The 18,665-nt window shown below is 60.1% G+C and overlaps 4 protein-coding genes and 1 non-coding gene across 5 annotated transcripts in view; 3 read left to right on the top strand and 2 right to left on the bottom strand.

Moving 5' to 3' along the window:
- Positions 1 to 1,253: 1,253 nt before the first annotated feature.
- On the bottom strand, positions 1,254 to 6,068 carry SETD6 (SET domain containing 6, protein lysine methyltransferase). The gene is made up of 8 exons (XM_038185287.2): positions 5,057 to 6,068; positions 4,828 to 4,972; positions 4,482 to 4,623; positions 4,000 to 4,194; positions 3,695 to 3,818; positions 3,100 to 3,280; positions 2,754 to 2,896; positions 1,254 to 1,889 (listed from the first exon to the last, which is right to left on the bottom strand). Exons 1-8 carry the CDS (start codon positions 5,129 to 5,131, stop codon positions 1,581 to 1,583), a joined length of 1,314 nt encoding a protein of 437 aa, XP_038041215.1. The 5' UTR covers positions 5,132 to 6,068; the 3' UTR covers positions 1,254 to 1,580.
- On the top strand, positions 5,852 to 5,924 carry TRNAK-UUU (transfer RNA lysine (anticodon UUU)). The gene has a single exon. It is a non-coding gene; the product is annotated as a tRNA-Lys (tRNA).
- Positions 6,069 to 6,503: 435 nt separating the features above from the next.
- LOC101790169 (SNF-related serine/threonine-protein kinase) lies at positions 6,504 to 10,350 on the bottom strand. The gene is made up of 5 exons (XM_027466702.3): positions 9,587 to 10,350; positions 8,123 to 8,264; positions 7,740 to 7,952; positions 7,498 to 7,635; positions 6,504 to 7,420 (listed from the first exon to the last, which is right to left on the bottom strand). The coding sequence occupies exons 1-5, from the start codon at positions 10,236 to 10,238 to the stop codon at positions 6,652 to 6,654; spliced, it is 1,914 nt and encodes a 637-aa protein (XP_027322503.2). The 5' UTR covers positions 10,239 to 10,350; the 3' UTR covers positions 6,504 to 6,651.
- A 1,556-nt stretch (positions 10,351 to 11,906) lies between these two features.
- On the top strand, positions 11,907 to 15,729 carry AGRP (agouti related neuropeptide). Its single transcript, XM_005025673.6, has 4 exons — positions 11,907 to 13,084; positions 14,262 to 14,450; positions 14,556 to 14,650; positions 15,436 to 15,729. The coding sequence occupies exons 2-4, from the start codon at positions 14,276 to 14,278 to the stop codon at positions 15,625 to 15,627; spliced, it is 462 nt and encodes a 153-aa protein (XP_005025730.3). The 5' UTR covers positions 11,907 to 13,084; positions 14,262 to 14,275; the 3' UTR covers positions 15,628 to 15,729.
- A 1,170-nt stretch (positions 15,730 to 16,899) lies between these two features.
- Positions 16,900 to 18,665, top strand: part of ATP6V0D1 (ATPase H+ transporting V0 subunit d1) — a 31,887-nt gene continuing 30,121 nt past the window's right edge. Inside the window, exon 1 of the mRNA XM_038185364.2 lies at positions 16,900 to 17,133. Coding sequence (XP_038041292.1) covers positions 17,001 to 17,133 — 133 coding nt within the window. The 5' untranslated portion in view covers positions 16,900 to 17,000. The remainder of the gene's footprint in view (positions 17,134 to 18,665) is intronic.

Here is an 18,665-nt window from a genome sequence, read left to right as displayed (position 1 = left end):
CCAAGGAGCCAAATATGCAGGTGGACTGTGGCTCAAGAACTTAAAGGAGTAGTTGCTTACCAGTTCCTACACTTCCCTGGCCTTCGTTTGGCAGGTCAGCAGTTTTGCTGAAATTGGGCATTTTAAAGGTTGAATCATTTTCTTACGGCATTGGAACTCCTAGCTTGTTCTCCCCTCCTGGTTAGAATACAGTGAATTATCAGTAACCAGTTTTAGCCCAAATTTGGTGGGGTTTCTCTGCCACTTCACCAAACCGTATGCAGAGCTTCTTGGCTTGTCCTACTGGCTCCTAACACTGGCTGTGCTGAAGCTCAAAGGTCTCTCTGGTTCTGTACTAATGCTGCTGTACATGGCTAGTTCCCTTCTGGCCTTAAGAACTGTTAGGCTGGTATAAAAGAGCAGAAGGTAGAGAGGACTCGGCCAAGATCCCACCCTGCATTACAGGAAGTTAATTTCCTACCTACAGGCTGGTAGGATAGAGGCAACTACATCTCATATCCTCTTATCAGGTAAGGATCCTGCAGCTGGTACTGTCAAATACTGCTGGTGTCACTCCACAGGGATTATTGGGGTCCTTGCCAGCAGAGACTGGGTAGAACGTACTCATGTTGACAAACTTAAGGCTTTCTGTTCACTGTGTGCCTAGTTTGAAACGTAGCCTGCTGTGTGAAGAGCCAAGCCTGGGACTCTGAACAGCCACTGCCTTGTACCACTGTAAAAGGGGTGGGGGGAAGCACCCTGGGTCACGTTAAAACACCCTGCCCCCCAGCAGTGCAGTTCGGGATGTAGCTGACCTGTACACCCAGGGATACAGTCTGGGGTTTGCTAGTTTGCAGTAACAGCAGCAGCAAAGATCTCTTCTAGCTGGGGTTTTGCACTCTGCTGAAGTAGACTGCACTGGGTAAGAAATGTTCCCTCAGCAGAGCCTGAGCTCAGGGACTGCATCAGCTGGAGTGCGGGTATCAAATGCTTCACCTACAGCAGCTGCAGACCTGTGACCCTCCTACATGGAGTCTTCTCAAGCCCTTACAGGAGTGCTTTTTACAGAAGTAAAAGGAAACATTCTGCCTTACAGAAAACAGAGATAGATGGGCTCGTACTTGTAAAATGCTCAGTGTTAAGAAATTATGTGTGAAGAGTTGTTTGTTAGCATCCCTAGTCTGAACCTACCAGCTAGATTTCTTTCTGCCCTGTTCATCTGGACAAGGCACAGTTCTTGCTTTAAACCTGGGATGCTGAATGAGGGAATTCACTTTTTATTATGATGGTGTATGTCTGTCTCCCTTAAGCAACCATTAAACAACCAGATCTGGATTTTAAGTTCTCCAGAAAAAGACAGTAGTTGCGCTCCACAGCTTTCCCTGTAAGATAAGGCCACCCAATAATGCTATTATTGTACAAGATTTTTTTTTTTTTATCTTTATGTAGAGGTAGCTGAAAAGCCACAAACTGTGAGGATCAAGTGGGTCCATATTCAATCTTGGCATCCATTCTCTCTGCTGTAGAAGGGAAGGCTGAAGGCTGCCCTTCCCTCTACGAGCACAGTTGCAGGCAGTTCACTTCCAGGGGCAGTGAGGCTTTCAGCGTACCAGCTCTAGCAGCTGATGCAAGATCCTTTTCTGTCCATAGCGTACATGCAAAGCTTGCTGCTCCCTTTGACTCAGTTTCTCATAAGCTTCCTTTTTTAGCAAGTCCTGGTCTGCTTTCAGGTCTGACCTGTAGGACTCCAGGGTCAGCAGCACACTGTCATAAAGGAGTTTCTTGCAAGGGGGTTTAAGTCTGGAGAGAGCTTCGTTAGAAAGAGTGGAGCTTTCCTCTTCCTCACTGTCATCTTCCCAGCCATCCTGTTCCTTATATTCCTTGAATTCTTCTTCTGACATGCACAGCACCTGAAATGACCCAGGCAAAGAGACAGGTTAGTGGCACCGTGGGTGTGTCAGGCTTTCCTCCCCAGAGAACTGCAGTCTCGGGGCCACAGGGAGCAGGTGAATTGTTCCTTGGCTGCAGTACAAGTAAAACCAGCTTAAATAGCAGCCCTGCACATGGCAGGGGGCTTGGAACCAGATCATCTTTAAGGTCCCTTCCATCCCAAACCATTTTATGATTCCATGATTAAAAGAGCTTCCAAATCACAAACCTCAGCTGCTGCCTACAAAGCTAACAACCCTACAGAGCTGCTTGAGGGTAGCATGCAAGTAAATGCAGGTGGCTGCTCCAGGGAAGGACGGTAACAGAGCCATGGGAAGCCTGGCAGCTGGACAGCTACACCCCTACCCCTTCCCACACAGGACTATGGAAGGGATGAAAGACATGGACACCTGATGGCTCTTGAACAGAAGGCCTTTATTGCCATCCTTCTCCACTACATATACTTTCCCCGTAGCCCCATGTGCTGTCCACATGCCCAAATCAGTCATAAAATTGATTAGAGACCCTCAGGCGCGTGCCTTGAGCCAGCCAGCAATTAGCCACTGCCCAAAGCTCATATTTAACACTGTACCCAAGTTAATTTATCTCAACTTTGCTCAAGTTTTGGTTCTACTGCTTATTTCCTCATTTTTTCTAATTCACGGATGTGTGAAACAGCACAAAGCCACCTGCGAATTCCTTTCCCACAAACTATTAGGACCAAAATCCCTTCCCATGCTTGTCTGCCTTCATTTCACCCTTTTGCACGCTGTTCAAGCAGCCGCAGTGTCCGTGCTGTTCCTAGCGTAGCTCTGACCACCTGGCAGCCGCGTAGTGTTGCTTACCTTCAGGGTCACAGACAGCTCTTCCTCTGTCAGCACCTCATCCCAGCCAACCACGAAGGCGCCTTCCTCCCCCACCATCTCCAGCTGGCACAAGAAGTCCCACTGCTCCGAGACCAGTTGCCGCTGTGCTTCGTTTTTGGCACCTGTTTGGAAGGCAGCAGAGCTGCAACAGCCAACTCACTTTGCAGTGGTGAAGGGGAAACAGAAGGCAGCAAAAGGCACAGCCCCAGCTCTTGAAATTCTACAGAACAGCCTCATCTTCCCTTTATCCTCAAGCCCCATTTTGTTTCATCACTACTTAACAGGAGCCACCCCTGCTCCACCCCTTTCCCCCCGTGCCACTCACGCTGCATCGCTGCCCTGCGCACCGTCACCATCTGGATGTCGGCCGTGTCGTTGGTGTTGCCCGGATAGGGCTCCGCGAAGCCGTACATGTGCAGGAGCTGCCAGTTGGCCATCTGCCCATAGGTGTTGAAGATTTCTTGCCCTTTGCTGATGGGCCGTGTTGTCACCATGCGCAAACACTTCTGCAAGCAGAGAGGGGAGAGGTTCAGTCATGAAAGAGGGTGGTTCTTGAGCACGGGTGTTGGGTTTTCCCTCAGCAGCGCCGTTCCCAGGAAGGTGATTCAGGTATGTGCAATCTCTTACCTATAATCTTAGGGAAAAAGCTACCTTGTGTGCACAATAGCAGGCAACGAGAAAAACAAGCTTCAGCTCCTGTCCTACAGCAAAAGTGTCTTCAGAGAGGCTCAGCTGACCCTAAGGTTGTCCTGGCTAAGGCAAGGCAAGCAGCAGCTGCTTATGTCAAGCAAAATAGCTTCTTCTTTCTGAGGGAGCTGCCCTGGCAGGTGAGTAGTGCTGCTGTGGAGTCAGTGAGCAAACCTTGCACAAACAAAGCCTCAACTCTGGGATGGGGCCCAGTACAAGAGCTTCCCACTCACAGGAGCATATTCCAGGTTGGCGTTGTGGTTGGCCACGTGATTCAAAATATCTGCTACGGGTACCATCATGGGAGGATTGGGTCCCTTCTCATCTTCGTCTTCCTCGTCCAAAGGTTCCTGAAAACTAAGACAAGGGACATGAAGACAGGACTGTTTTACATCTTCCAATACAGGGATCCAGCTTACCATTGCACTCCTGTGCAACTGCAACCTTTTAAATAATGCAGCCTGTGATCATTCACCATCCCCTCATCCTACAATTTGCTTTTTGTCTCCTCTGTCAGCACAAAGCCCTCCCTCCTCACCTGTAAGCCATGACAAACGCCACCAGCTGCTTGTACAACTCCAGCGTGTGCACCTTGGGGTCAAAGACGTCGGGGTGGGCCTGCATGAAAGGCAGGACGATGGAGCTGTACTCCAGCTGGATGTTAGCCAGGTCCTTGTCTACTGCTTCAGGGATGCCAGTGCCCTGCAGCAGCCTGCTCCTTTCTTCTTCAGGCCTGGTGCAAAGAAAAGAGCGGCTTCAGCAAGAAAGGTCTGTAAACTCCTTCCCCTAAAGGAAAGGGAATTGATAAAGGAAAGGGAATTAAGCTTCCCCCTGTTCTCTGGAGTCCTGATTGCTGTTACAGGTAGGGTCTGGAGCATCCCTCAGGCTCCTGGCACAGGGCTAAATGAGTGGAGATGGAGTCTCCCACCAGCACCACCTCTACCCCCAAGGCTCTGGGGCTGCACCCCTATCACTGCACTGTCCCAAGGGGCCACCCCACATCCCCCTGTGCCCCCTTACCAGAACATGGGGTGATCCAAGCTCCTGAAGTCCTCCCAGAGAGCAAAATAGGGCCTCCACGGGGAGCTGCTGGCCGTGTACTCGTAGAGCAGGGCCAGCAGGAGCGGCACCCACCCGGACTGGCTCTGCAGAGCGTCCTGAGCTATGCACGGAGCGATGACAGAGAAAATAAAGCAGGTTAAAGGCAGATTTCCTCCATTTGCTCTACCCCCAAGCCCTTAGAACCGGGGGGGGGGGGGGGACGGGGGACGGACTCATCCTGCGGGCAGAACCAGCACCCTGGGGCCACCCCGGGGACACCTTGGGGACACTTTAGGGACACTTTGGGGCCCCCCCCGGTGCTCACCGTCCCTCAGCAGCCCACGGATGCCACAGGTGTGCTGGGAGAGCAGCGCGGGGCGAGGCACGGCCACCAGCAGCTCCCCCGCCGCCAGCTCCTCGCCGGCCACCAGCCCGTAGCCCGACACCGTGCCCTGCCGGCTCAGGCGCACCTGCGGCGAGAGGAGAGCCGTCAGCAGGGCAGGGGACACCCCCGACACCCCCAATGTCCCCCTGCCGGTCCCCTCAGGCCGCACCTTGGGGCTCAGCCTCACGCCGGCCGCCCCGCACCACGCCACGAAAGCCGCCGCGGGGTCGCCGCCCGCCGCCATCTCGCTGCCGCCTCACGGCCCCGCGACGGTGGCTGCCGAGGGCCCGAAAGGGCGGCGGGGAGAGAGCGCCGCCTCCTCACAGCGCCTCCTCTCCCTTTTTTCTCTTCAAATCCTCTCAAAATCTCAGGGAGGCAATTAGCTGCTTAATGAGGGCGGCTCGATGAGAAGCGTGAGGCAAAAACGGAGCGCGCGGCAATGGCGCCGGGCTCCCCTCATGGCTTCCCTTCATGGTTTCCCCTCAGAGCCTCCCCTCATGGCTTCCCCTCAGTGCTCCCCTCAGTGCCTCCTCTCCCAAAAAGCAGGGAGGCTCCAGACCCTCCAGCACCTCACTGAGGTGCCCATGTCCACCCAAGCACCCAGTTGTGGGCACACAGAGGAACATTTCGGAGAGCAAAATGGGCGATGTGGGACGTGGGCGCTGCTCTGGGTCTCTGCAAAGCCACTGCTGCGACTCGGAGTCGAACCGAGGTCGCTGCGGCCACAGCGCAGAGCACTGACCGCTGCACGAGCACAGTGCCTCGGGTTGTGCTCGCCCCGTCTCTCTCAGGGGTCCCATGGCTGCCCTCAGGCATCCCACAGTGTCCCGGGACAGGGGCAGGGAGAGGGGCTCTGGGGACAGCCTGGTGGGAGCAGCGAGTCCCCACCTCATCCCCCTGCTGGCACAGGGACACGGGGGGCTCACGGGGCTGTTCTGAGCATCACCCAAAATCCCAAACGTGAGCCTGGATAGCTCAGTTGGGAGAGCATCAGACTTTTAATCTGAGGGTCCAGGGTTCAAGCCCCTGTTCAGGCGAAAGCTTTATCCTTTAGGCGTGAGCAAGGGGAGCCCGAGGGCTGGGGGGGCTGCAGCCTGCCCCAGGCACCCTCTCCTGCCTCTTTTCCATGGACATAGGGTCTGCTTTGCCTGTCTGTCCGTCCATCCACCACCCAACCCACACCATAACCCCCTCCTCTTCCTATAAGACCCCCCCCAGAAAGAAGAGGCAACCGCATCAAACCCGAAGCGTGGTTTATTGGACCGATGAACTTTGCTTCCCAGCGGCTCCCATCCCTTCAGTGCACAGCGGGCCAGGCGCCCGCCTCCCTCGTCAGTCATTTCTTGCCAGCAAGAAAACAAAGAGGTAATAAATAGGAAGCGCATCTGGGCTGAGGGGGGGGGACAGGCTGGGGGGGCAGGCAGGACAGCCTGGCCCTGGGGCTACGGTCCCAGGATTGCTCAGGCTGGGAGGGTGGGGGGGGAATATAGCCATCTTTATTTAATTACATTAAAATAGACTATTTAAAAAAACTCTTTCTAGTAGTTAAAAAAATGTCGTTGTCCACCCATCCCTGAGCACGGGGTGCTGGGGACAGCGGGGAGGGCAGGGACCCCAGCCCAGCTCCCCCCCCCCTCCATGTGCCCAGCCGGCCCCGCGGCAGGGAGGTGGCCGATGGGGGTGATATGGGGGCGAGCGGGGGGTGGAAGCAGTGCAGCAGCACCGGGGGGGCTGCGGGGGGACGCACACAGCCCCTGCCCGGGGCTAAATGACGTGGCAGCAGTTGAATTGCCCCAAGGACAGGAGGCTCTCCTTGGAGCTGGGCCGGATCTTGAAGGCCAGGGCTTTCTCGCACAGGGGGAACTGCAGGAGCCGGTCCCGCAGGCTGCCGCTCTTGCCCTTCCCTGGGTCCAGCTTTATCACATTCTCCGCGCCCACCTCGGTGCCCCCCGGGCCCAAGCTCTCCACCCCCCGCCGGGCCTGGATGTGGGGGCTGCTGAGGGCCCCCTGGCATTTGTCCGTGGGGTCTGGGGATGGCGGCAGGACGGGCCCCCTTTCCTGGGGGCTCCCCACGTCGTCCTCCCTCCCCTTGGGGGGCTCCAGGGGTCCCGGGGCTCCTCGCCCGCCTCCGATGGCACCCGGGCGCCCACCCCAGCCCCCCGGCTCGGCCCCCCAGCCCGGCACCTCCCCGCGGCATGACAGCCGGCGGGCCCCGGCACGGAGGAAATCTCGCATCTGCTCCTGGTTCAGCGAGCTGCTCTTCCTCTCCATCACGGCGGGCCTGCCCTCGTCCTCCTCCTCTTCCTCCTCCTCCTCGCAGATCTGCTGCAGGGCCGGGGCACTCTTGGTGATGGTGGTGTCGATGGCGGGGGCCTTCAGCAGCACCCGGGGGGGCTGGCGGAGGCCGCGGCCGCTGTCACCGCTGTCCCCGCAGGTGGACAAGGAGGGTGGCTGGGGGCTGCCGGGCGCCTCCGTGAAGGGCTGGAGGCCACCGCTGCCATCCACGGGGCTGAACGTGTCCGAGAGGTCGGTCCTGAGAGCGGGGAGGAGCGGAGGAGTCAGCACCCAGCGTGGGGCTGGGGGGGAGACAGGGAGGCAGCGGGGGCTCACCTGCTCTGCACCTGCTTGGCCAGGTCATAGAGGAGGCTCCGACGGCGGCCCTGCTCCTCCTGCTTCTCCCGCAGCATCCTCTCCGCCAGCAAGAAGTAGGTGGCCGTGATGTGGTTGTAGCGGTCGGCCTCCAGCGCCCTGCACGACACGGAGAGGGCCGAGCGTCAGCGCCCGAGGGACGCGGCGCTCCCAGGGGTGACCCTGGGGGTCTCCAACCTCTTTCCCCAGCACCCGACACTCACTCCTGGATGGTGTCCCGGTCGGCGATGTGCCCGCACGTCATGGCCTGGATGATGATCTCGTGCTCCTCCCGGGACACGCGCTTGTGCGAGGTGAGGGGCAGCAGGGAGCGGCTGGCGGGGGACGGGTCCACCCCCTGCAGCCACGCGTGGCCCTCGATCTGCTCCAGGGAGGCTCGCTGCCGGGGGTCCCGCTGCAGCATCCTGGAGATGAGGCTGCCCGGGGAAGGGAGTGACACCGGGAACCTCCATCAGAGCACGGCCGGGAGCTTTCCCCCATCCCCAACCCAATCCTGGGGCACCCACGGGGACAGGAACACCCATGGGGACACCCACGGGGACGGGGGCAGCCACCCCAGGGTTACAAACTGGGGAGAGGTGCCTACTCGGAGCACTGCGCCGAGACGTGCGGGGGCACGGTGTAGCGGCAGTCCATGATCATGGTGAGCGTCTCGCTGTCGTTGGCCTCCTGGAAGGGCGGCTGCCCGCACACCAGCATGTAGAGGATGACGCCCAGGCTCCAGATGTCTGCAAGAGGAAGAGGAAGAGGAGGAGGTTCAGCAACCCCAGCCAGTGCGACCGCCGTGGCCAGGCTGCCATCCCCAGCCTCGCTGAGGACCCCCAAGGAGAGCCCAGGTACCCCCCAGCAGGTTCCAGCAGGGCACAGGCCCCTTGGGGTGCTGCTCCACGTCCTGCCCCATGGCAGGTGCCACCAACACGGGGAAGGACCTCGCCTATCCCATATCCAAGCAGGTCCCCAGGGACTTCACAGAAGAGGTGGTGGTCAGGGCATGAAGGCCACCTGCTCTGTCACCTCCTCATCCCTATTTTCCACCATCTGCACGCACCCACATCCCGCATCTGTGGCATCAACCCCTCTGGAGGGGGTCCCCAAAGCGGGGTGGCACTGTCACCAAAGCTCCCTGCTGCCCTACAAGCTGCAGCAGCCCCGAGCTGTTCTCTCCCAGCTGTGTGGGCAGCAGCCCAAATGGGCTCGCTGCCCTCCTCTGGGGACAGGGACAGGGCCAGCCCCGCCGCCAGCCGCAGCAGTCATCTTCACGTGCCTCCCTGTGACTGCCACACGGACCCGCGGCAGGAACGCGCCCGTGCAGCGCTCCCGCCCCCCGTGGCAGCTCGGAGACTGATTTTCTTGCTATTGCAGAACCGTTTTATTTTTAGGATGCTGAGCGCAGGCCCGGGGCTCTCTGCTAATACCTTCAGCTCCTTAAGTGCCCGCATTTTTACATTTCTCATCTGCGCCGGCTTTCTCGCTTGATTTGCTTTTGCAGAGCTAGGCATTCGTGCTTCCATCACCCCTCCGAGCCCTCCCAGCTCCCACTTCAGGATCCTTCCCCCTCCGTGCTGAAACCGGGCCGTTGCCTTTAAGAGCTCCAGCGTTTTGTTTTGCTCAATCCTCCTGCCCCAAATTCCAGCGGAGCTGGCGCGGCTCCCAGCCCTGCCTCTCCTCCCACGTCCCCGCTGTCCCCGTGGGGCCTCCCCGCACCCCAGGACGGGCCCCGAACCCCGGCAGGAAGCTCCAGCAGGGTGGGGGCCAAGCGGAGGAAACTTTCCGAGCTGCAGGCAGCAGCATCCCGAGCAGGTTTCCTTCCGGCACTGAGTTGCCTCCGGCTTGGAGCTGCACTGGGTCAGCCTCGCTCAGCCTCCCGCTGTGGCCGAGCATCCCAGTGCAGGATTTGTCCCCCGAGGATGCCCAAAACACCACGGGAAGGGGGAGCACAAGCAGAGCGAGCCCGTTCACACCCGTACACCACATCCTGGCAGGGCAATGAGCACACACACGAGGGATGCACGAGCTCGGGGTGGGCATCACCCGCTCGCTGCGCCCTTACCCACGGCCGGCGCGTCGTACTCATCCCCCAGCAGGATCTCCGGCGCCGAGTACGCCAGCGAGCCGCAGCTGGTGGTGAGCATCTTGCCGGGCTGGAAGCGGTTGCTGAAGCCAAAGTCCGTGAGCTTGACCACCCCTTGCTCCTGGAAGAAGACGACGTTCTCGGGCTTGAGGTCGCGGTGCACCACGTGCAGCTTGTGGCAGTAGGAGATGGCGTGGACGATCTGCGCGAAGTAATGCTTGGCGCGACCCTCGGCCAGCCCCCCCTCGTGCCGCATGATGTGGTCGAACATGTCGCCGCCGTCGCCCAGCTCCAGGATGAGGTAGAGCTTGGAGTGGGTGTCGATCACCTCGTAGAGGCGCACCACGTTGGGGTGCTGCACCAGCTTCATGCAGCGCACCTCCTGCAGCAACTGCCCGGCCGCTTCGCCCGCCAGCTTGCTCTTGTCGATCACCTTGACGGCCACGCGCTGCCCGGTGAAGACGTGGCGCGCCAGCTTCACCACCGCAAAGTGCCCCTTGCCCAGCGTGCGCTCCAGGTCGTACAGCCCCGCGATCTTCCCCTCGGCCATGGCGGCGGCAGGCAAAAAACGGGCATGGGGCGCTGTAGGGCCACGGGGGGGTGCTGAGCGGACCGGGCACCCCCTCTGCATTTGGGGTTGCCGGAGATCCGGCACTGATGGTGCTGCATCCCCACAGCCTGGCCCACAGCACCACAAGGAGCCCACCTCCGGTCTCCAAGCACCCCAATAACCCCCCCCCCTCGAGCACCCCAACCTCCACATCCCCAGCACCCTGAAACCCCACATTACAGGCCCTCAGCACCCCACGACCCCAGGCACCCCAACACTCCCCAGCCCACAGCATCCCAGTCCCCTGGGCATCCCAGTAACCCCACAACCCTTGGCACACCAGTATCCCCCTGGTCTCCATCCCCTTGGGCACCCCAATACCCCAACCTCCAGTCACCCCAATACCAATTCCCATTCCCCAATATACTCCCCATTCCTCAGTACCCCAATATCCCAACACCTCAACCCCCGGTCCCCAGCATTCCACTAACCTGGGCACCCCAATATCCCCTGGTCCCCAGCACCCCAACCTCCAGCCCTCCCAGAACCCCAAAACCCTGGGCACCCCAATCCCCAGTCTTCTGCACACCCCAAAACCCTACTTCCAGCCCTCAGCACCCCAATACCCCACAACCTCCACCCCCCCAGCCCCATGCGCACCCCACTCCCAGGCCCCCAACACTTCCCCAGTCCCCTGCACACTCCAACATCCCACAGCCCCCCAATACCCTAAAACCTCATTCCCAGACCCCTGTGCACCCTAACACCCTACACCCAGACCCTTGCACACCCCAAAACCCAACTCTGAGACCCCAGTGCACCCCAGCATCCCACTCCCAGCCCATTGTGCACCCCAAAACCTCACTCCCAGCCCTCCAACATCCTGAAACCTCATTCCCAGACCCCTGTGCACACAAACATCCCACTCCCAGCCCCTTTTGCACCCCAAAACCCCACTGTGAGACCCCCATACACCCCAAAACCCCACTCCCAGCCCCCTAGGCACCCTAACACCCTACACCCAGCCCAACGTGCACCCCAAAACCCCACTCTGAGACCCCTGCATATCCCAGCACCCCACTCTCAGCTCCATGAGCACCCCAAAACCTCACTCCCAGCTCTCCAACACCCCAAAACCTCATTCCCAGACCCCTGTGCACCCCAAAACCCCACTCCCAGAACCCTGCACACCCCAAAACCCCACTCTGAGATCCCAGTGCACCCCAACACCCCACTCCCAGCTCCTTTTGCACCCTAAAACCTCACTCCCTGCCCCCTGTACACCCCAAAACCCCACTCCCAGACCCTTTTGCACCCCAAAACCCCACTCTGAGCTCCCTGTGCACCCTAACATCCCACTCCCAGCCCCTTTTGCACCCCAAAACCCCACTCTGAGACCCCAGTGCACCCCAAAACCTCATTCCCAGCCCCCTGTGCACCCCAAAACCCCACTCACAGACCCCTGTAGACCCCAAAACCCCACTCTGAGCCCCCTGCGCACCCCAACACCCCCCTCCCAGACCCCACCGCACCCCCAAACCCCCTTCCCATTGCCCCCCCCCAGCTCTCACCGCCCGCCGGAGCTCGGGGCCGCGGGGCTGCTGCGTCCCGGCGGCGCGCCCGCCCCGCTGACGTCACGCGGCGCGGGGGCGCGCCTTAAAGGGCCCCGGCCCCTCGCTGAGACCGGGCGCAGCTCAGCGCACCCAGCACGGGGGGGGGGGATGCGGGGGTCCTGCGGGGGGGGGGGGGGGACCTGGGGCCGTTCCTGGAAGCGGCGGGCGGCTCGTTTAGCTAATTAGGGGCCGGGGGGCTAAAAAAAGCTCCGGCAGATGAAAAAAGCTCTCAGCGCCGCTCCGCTAATGCCTTCCCAGAAGCCCTCCGAGCGCGGCCCTAATGAGCCAGACCCTAATGAGCTGGGCATTAATGAGCAGGACCCTAATGAGCCAGGCTGAGCCCGCTCGGGGTTGGCGTCACCGCTCACTGCTCCCTCCTCTGGGATCCAGACCCCATTGGGGTGTAGGGGCAGGGGGCACGGAGCTGCCCACCAGGAGTGGGAAGGGGCACGGGGGGCCTGCACCCCATGTGTGGGGTGTGGGGGACCCCACAGTGCGGCTGGGGACACCCCAGCGGGGTGAGAGGCTGCCCAGGGGCAGAGGTGCTGCCTCCAAGCATGCCCAGCTCATGCCAGGCTTTGCTTCAGCTTTGGGTTTGGGAGCAGTGCTTGAGTGTCCCGGCACCCAGAGGCTCGAGGAGCCACAATGGGGCCATGGAAGATGCCATCGGGGCTGGAGGCTGCTGCTGGTCGTCCTCGCCGTGGCGGAGAGCAGCCCTGGGTGTGCAGGGAGCCCGGAGGTGCCACAGGTTGTGGAAAGGATCGAGGAAGGAGAGGTGCTGCTAGCACAGATGGGAGCCCCGAGGCCCTGCAGACGGGGAGCGGAGGCTGCAAATGGGCTCTGAGCCGTGGCTGGGCTCGCGCCAGGAGCTAGGGACGGGCAATTTGACCCTCAAAATCAGCAGAGAGCTCTGGGTGCCTCAGGAGAGCAGCGCTGATGTTTGATCCCTTCTCTAAAGCACGGCGAGGGATGATGGAGCAAGGCCGGGCACAACCGGAGGCACCTCCGGCACAGGGCAGCCGGGACCTCGCACCCCTGGGTGGCCACCCCTGGATTTTGGGGCAGGTGGGGCTGAGCTCCTCGCCGTAGCCCCACGCAGGAGCCCCCCCTCCCACGCACCGCCCGCCTCTCCGGCCAGCCAAAGCCCCGTTTCCAGAGCAGCCCACCTCCCCGCTGGTTAGCGGAGTCACGCGGCCACGGCACTTAATTAGCAGGGAGCCGATATAAATTCCCGTAAGCATGTGGGGAGGGCGTCGAGGCGGAGAGCGAGCCTGGCGGAGCAGCGCACCTGGAGCCCCTCTGTGCCCGGAGGAGGTTGGTGGGGTTCTGCCCCGGGGAAGGGTCTGGGGAGTGGGGCCGAGCTGTGGGGGTCCCGTGGCACAGCGTGGGGTGGTTTTATGGGGTAAGGAGGGGTCTGTGGGTCCGGGCTGCCAGGCTGGAGCCCCCGAGCGGCTTTTTGGCCCAACCGAAGGAGCAGGAGCTGGGTGTCATGGGGCTGGGCTGCCTGCGTGGGACAGGGTCACCACTCCTGGGTCCCTTTTTTTGGCTCCCCGCGTGATTTTCAGGCTGCTGAAGCTCGCAGCCCTGTCCTGAATTGGGAGAGGAAAATCTGGATTCCCCCATGGGCAGGGAGCCCTGCACTGGGGCAGGGGGAAACCACAGTCTGGTCCCACCCAGGGACATCAAATGATGGCAACCGAGCTCCAGGCAGCTTGGCTGAGCAAAGGAGGCTGCACCCAAACACTCGGTGCTCAGCAGCCATCCTGATGAGCCTCTGTGGGTTATTGGGGTAACCGCATGGCTCGGAGGTGCCTGAAAGGGATTTTGCAGTGACATCCAGACCGTGGAGTCCCAGGGCCTTTGGGGACGTTTCCATCACCGTGGCTCTGGGTGCGATGCCGTGTGCAGTGCAGGAGGCTGCAGCCATGCCAAGTTGCTCCTGTCCGTGCACCAAGCTCCTGCCCGGAGCGTTGCAAACCTGCCCCAAAGGCTGAGCATGAACCACGGCTCGAGGGCTGGCACCTGGAGAGCCCCCCAGCGATGTGATGAAGCCCAGATGCAGCCCGGGCTGTCAGGATCAGCTTCTGGCCTTTAAACCCAGCAGCATCTCCATGCTCTGTGAGCCTAAGTCTTATCAGGAGCTTCGTGAGACTCGTTTTGGCCTCAGCCTGTGCGCTGGCAGGTGGGCACGTGTGGCCTTGGGGTGGTGTGGAAGATGGGCAGGGAGACCCTGAGCCTCCTCAAACAGCTTGAGCCCCATCTCCAGGAGGCAGAACCAGCTTTGGATTGCTTTCAATGCTCCCATCTGAAGTCTGCTGCTGGGGGCAGAGCATCAGACCTCACAACTCTCCCTCTTCTTCTTGCTGTTGAACTCGGGTGCCACCCATGGGGGCACCCTTGGCCAGCACCGTGTCCCTCAGGCACCTGGGGGTGACAGCAGTGTGGTGGCAGTGGGGACCAGGCTGATTCTGGTCCTTTCCCCCCCCCACAGGTCACCCCAGGACCATGCTGAACGTGCTGCTGCTGTGTTACGGGCTGCTGCAGGGCATCCAGGCCATCCTCACCTCGGACCTCAGCCACGGCCACCTGCAGAAGATGAGCACCGGGCTGTACGGGGCAGACAGAGCCCGCTACCCCAGCCTGCTGCGGAAAGTCAAGGAGGTGGCGGTGGAGCCTGCAGGTGAGTCCTGAGCTCCCCGACCCTCGCTGGTACACCCAGGCCCCCAAAATGTAAGCGGGGAGCCCCCCCTGCAGTGCCAGTGTGCAGCCTCTCTCTGTTTTGCAGGAGCTCTTCCCAGGACGGAGTTTGATCAGATGTCCCTGGAGGTCCAAGAAGCTGATGGTGACCTCCTGCAGAAAAGCGGTGTGCTGGAACCGCAGGTAATGCTCCATGACCTTGTGTTTCCCTTAAAAAAAATCATAATAATAAAAAAGGACCAGGGCTGCTTTGAGTCACACCAGGCTTCTCCACGCCCTAGTGGTCGGGGTGGTTTGGAGCAAACCCTAAATGTGATCTGGGAAGGGAGCATCCCTTTGCTGTCCGCTGAGGAGCATGGACAAGCTGGGATTTGGGAAGCTGGACATCACAGGGCTGGGAAAGCTGTTCCTTTGGGGTCAGCCTTCCAGGGACGCTGCTGCAGGGGCTGGGAGGGGAAGTGGCTGGAGGAAGTTCTGGAGGCAGGCGAGGTTTCCCGGCCTAATTTCCTAAGAAAGTGTGGGAACTGAAACTTCCCACCACGCGTTTCCGTAATGAAAAATGGGTGTGAAACATCCTCTTCTGAAATGTCTCAAGCCAGACCGATTGTTCTGTAAAAATCAGCGGGGACTGTGAGGACACCTCCAGCCAGAGGGAATGGGAGCAGGGAATCCACTGCTGAGGACCTTCAGATCCTTTTGGAGCAACACATGGACCCGTCCTTCCCCTTGGAGGGTCCGAGCGGGACCTGCTCCTGCTACCCCCGACCCAAGGGGGTCATGGATCAACTGCTGAAGTGAAAAAAGGGTTCAGCACAAAGTCCTGAGTGTCTTCTCCTGGATATCTCTGGTTTTGGCAAGCCTCATTTCGTTTGAGATGGAGCTGCCTTGGGCTCCTGGCTCTCTCCAAAATGATTCTTCCTCACCAGCCGGCAGACCACAAACCCTCTCCCTCCTCATCTCTCTGGCAGGCATCATCCACAGCCCTGCAGGCTCCGGGTCGAGAAGAACGCTCTCCACGCCGCTGTGTCCGCCTCCTGGAGTCCTGCCTGGGCCACCAGATCCCCTGCTGCGACCCCTGCGCCACCTGCTACTGCCGCTTCTTCAACGCTTTCTGCTACTGCAGGAAGATCAGCACCAATTTCCCCTGTGGCAAGAACTAGTGCCGCCGGGCTGCCCGCTCCTCGCCCCTCAGGGCCGCTACGGGCCTCTCCCCACAAGCCTCTTCCTCTGCAGCTCCAATAAAGCAGCCGATAGCAAACCCATCACTGAGCGAGACTGGGGCTGGTGTCCTGCTCGGGGTGACAGGGGTGGGCAGGGACCTCCTGGTGTCACCCGGTGCTACCCTGCTCCAGCAGGGCCACCCAGTGCCAAGCCCAGGTGGGTTTGGAGACCTCTGATGATGGAGACCCCGTGGCCACTCTGGGTGACCTGTGCCTGCGCTCAGCCACCGGCATTGCACAGAAACACTTCCCGATGGGAAGTGCCTCCCCACCGGGGGGGCTCCGGTGTGATGTGTGGGGCTGTACTGGGGTGGGGGGCTGAGGATCCCCTTAGATTCCCCACAGGGTGCCTCAGGCTTCCCCCTGGGTCCCCTCAGGCTCCCCCTTAGGACTCCCCCTAAGATCCCCTCAGAATCCCCCCAGACTCCCCTCTAAGACTCCAATTACCCCTCAGTCTCCCCTTAATACTCCCCCTAAGACCCCCTCAGGCTCCTCTCTGACTCCCCATCAGCCTCAGTCTCCCCCAGACTCCTCTCAGAGTCCCCTCAGCCTTCCCCTAAGATCCCTTCAGAATCCCCCTCAGGCTCCCCTCAGACCCTCCCCTAAGACTCTCTCTGACCCCCCTCAGCCTCTCCCTTAGGACTCCCCCTAAGATCTACTCAGAATCCCCTCAGACTCCCCTCTAAGACTCCAATTCCCCTCAGTGTCCCTTTAATATTCCCCCTAAAACCCCCTCAGGCTCCTCTGTGACCCCCCTCAGACTCCCCCAGGGTCCCCTCAGGATTCTCTTTAAGACTCCTCAGCCTCTCCCTCAGGCTCCCCCTTAGGACTCCCCCTAAGATCCCCTCAGAATCCCCCCAGACTCCCCTCTAAGACTCCAATTACCCCTCAGTTTCCCCTCTACGACTCCAATTCCCCTCAGTCTCCCCTAAATACTCCCCCTAAGACCCCCTCAGCCTCCTCTCTGACTCCCCCTCAGGCTTCCCCTCAGCGTTCCCTCAGCCTCCTCCTAAGACCCCCTCATGATCCCCCTCACACCCCCTGAGTCTCCTCTTAAAACTCCCCCTAAAACCCTTTCAGCCTCCTCCCCCAACCTTCCCTAACCCCTCCCTCCCTCCCTTTTTCAAAATTCCCCCAAAACCACCCCAAATCCCCTCCCCTCCGCCCGAACCCCTCCCTCCCCGCGCAGGGCCCGCCGGGCCGGTGAAGCGGGCGGGGCTGCGGCCGGCGTCAGGCGAGCGGCCGGGGGAAGGGGAAGGGGAGGGAAGGGAAGGGAAAAGGAAGGCGAAGAGAGGAAAGGAGGCGCTGCCGCCATGATGTCGTGTTGCCCCGAGCTCCACTTCAACGTGGACAACGGCTACCTGGAGGGGCTGGTGCGAGGCTTCAAGGCGGGCGTGCTGCGGCACGGCGACTACGTGAACCTGGTGCAGTGCGAGAGCCTGGAGGGTGAGCTATTGGGGGGGTGGGGGGTCGGGTCCTTGTCGTGTGTTTGCTTATTTATTTGTTTATGACGTTTTTAGATGTATATTTTTAAGTTTTTTGTGCTCCAAGCCTCGTCTAACCTTGCCTTCAGCACCCCCAGCCTGTCTGGGTGACCTGCTTCAGGGCCTCCCTGCCCTCAGAGGGAAGGATTTCCTCCTCATATCCGACCTAAATCTCCCCTCTTTCAGCCCAAGCCCGCTCCCCCTCGTCCTCGTCATCTGCCCAAGCAAATTGTCCCTCTCCAGCCCTTTTATACGCTCTCCGTGAGGTGTCCCCACAGCCTCCTCTTCCCCAGGCTGAACACCCCCATCTCCCTCAGCCTTCCATCACGGCAGAGCTGCTCCAGCCCCTTAGGCACCTTCGAGTCCCTGCTCTGGACCTGCTCCCACAGCCCCACGTCCTCCTCGTGCTGGGGGCTCCAGCCCTGGACAGAATCACGGAATTGTCGAGGTTGGAAGAGACCTCGGGATTATCGAGTCATCGAGCACGCAGCACTCCAGGTGGGGTCTCACAAGGGCAGAGCAGAGGGGGACAATCCCCTCCCTGCCCTGCTGCCCACCCCTTTTTTAATGCAGCCCAGGATGCAGTTGGCTTTCTGGGCTGCGAGCACACACTGCTGCCTCACAGCGAGCTTTTCGTCCACCAGAACCCCCAAGTCCGTCTCTGCAGGGCTGCTCTCAGTGAGTTCTTCTCCCCAGCCTGTCCTCACGTCTGGGATTGCCCCCACCCAGGTGCAGCACCTTGCACTTGGCCTTGTTGAACCTCGTTAGGTTTATGTGGGCCCAATTCTCCAGCTTGTCCAGGTCCTTTTCGATGCCATCCCTTCCTTCTGGTGTACCGACTGCACCGCTTGGTTGTGGCCATCCCACCCCAGCTGGTTGGTGCCGCGCTGCTCTCTGTGCCATCGTTCCATCCTAGGTGCCAGGAGGATCTGCCTGTAACCCACAAACACCAACACCTGCTCCCTAGTGAAACGGGTCGGAGACACGCGTGTCTTTAGGTGTCAGTGGCACAGCAATGGTTGGATTTGCTAAACTTCTGAAAATGCCAGGGAACTGCTGGCGAGCTGAAGGTGAGGCAGCAGTGTGCCCTGGCAGCCAGGAGGGCCAAATGTACCCTGGGGTGCACCAAGCATGGCATCGCCAGTTGGATGAGGGAAGGGATTGTCCCTCTGGTGCAGCCTCACGTCGAGCACTGTGTGCAGTTCTGGGCACCACAGCACAAAAAGGACGTGAAACTGTTGGAGAGTGTCCAGAGGAGGGCTGCAAAGATGGTGAAGGGCCTAGAGGGGAAGATATATGAGGAGCGGATGAAGTCACTTGGTCTGTTCAGCCTGGAAAAGAGGAGGCTGAGGGGAGACCTCATCATGGTCTACAACTTCCTCGCGAAGGGAAGTGGAGGGGCAGGCGCCGATCGGTTTTCTTTAGTGACCAGCGATAGGACCTGAGGGAATGGAGTCAAGATGCAACAGGGGAGGTTCAGGCTGGACATCAGGA

The sequence above is a fragment of the Anas platyrhynchos genome, chromosome 12 (genome assembly GCF_047663525.1).
Source record: "Anas platyrhynchos isolate ZD024472 breed Pekin duck chromosome 12, IASCAAS_PekinDuck_T2T, whole genome shotgun sequence".
NCBI lineage: Eukaryota > Metazoa > Chordata > Aves > Anseriformes > Anatidae > Anas > Anas platyrhynchos.
Note: the sequence above shows the minus strand (reverse complement) of the source record. Positions and strands in the feature narration are given on the sequence as shown.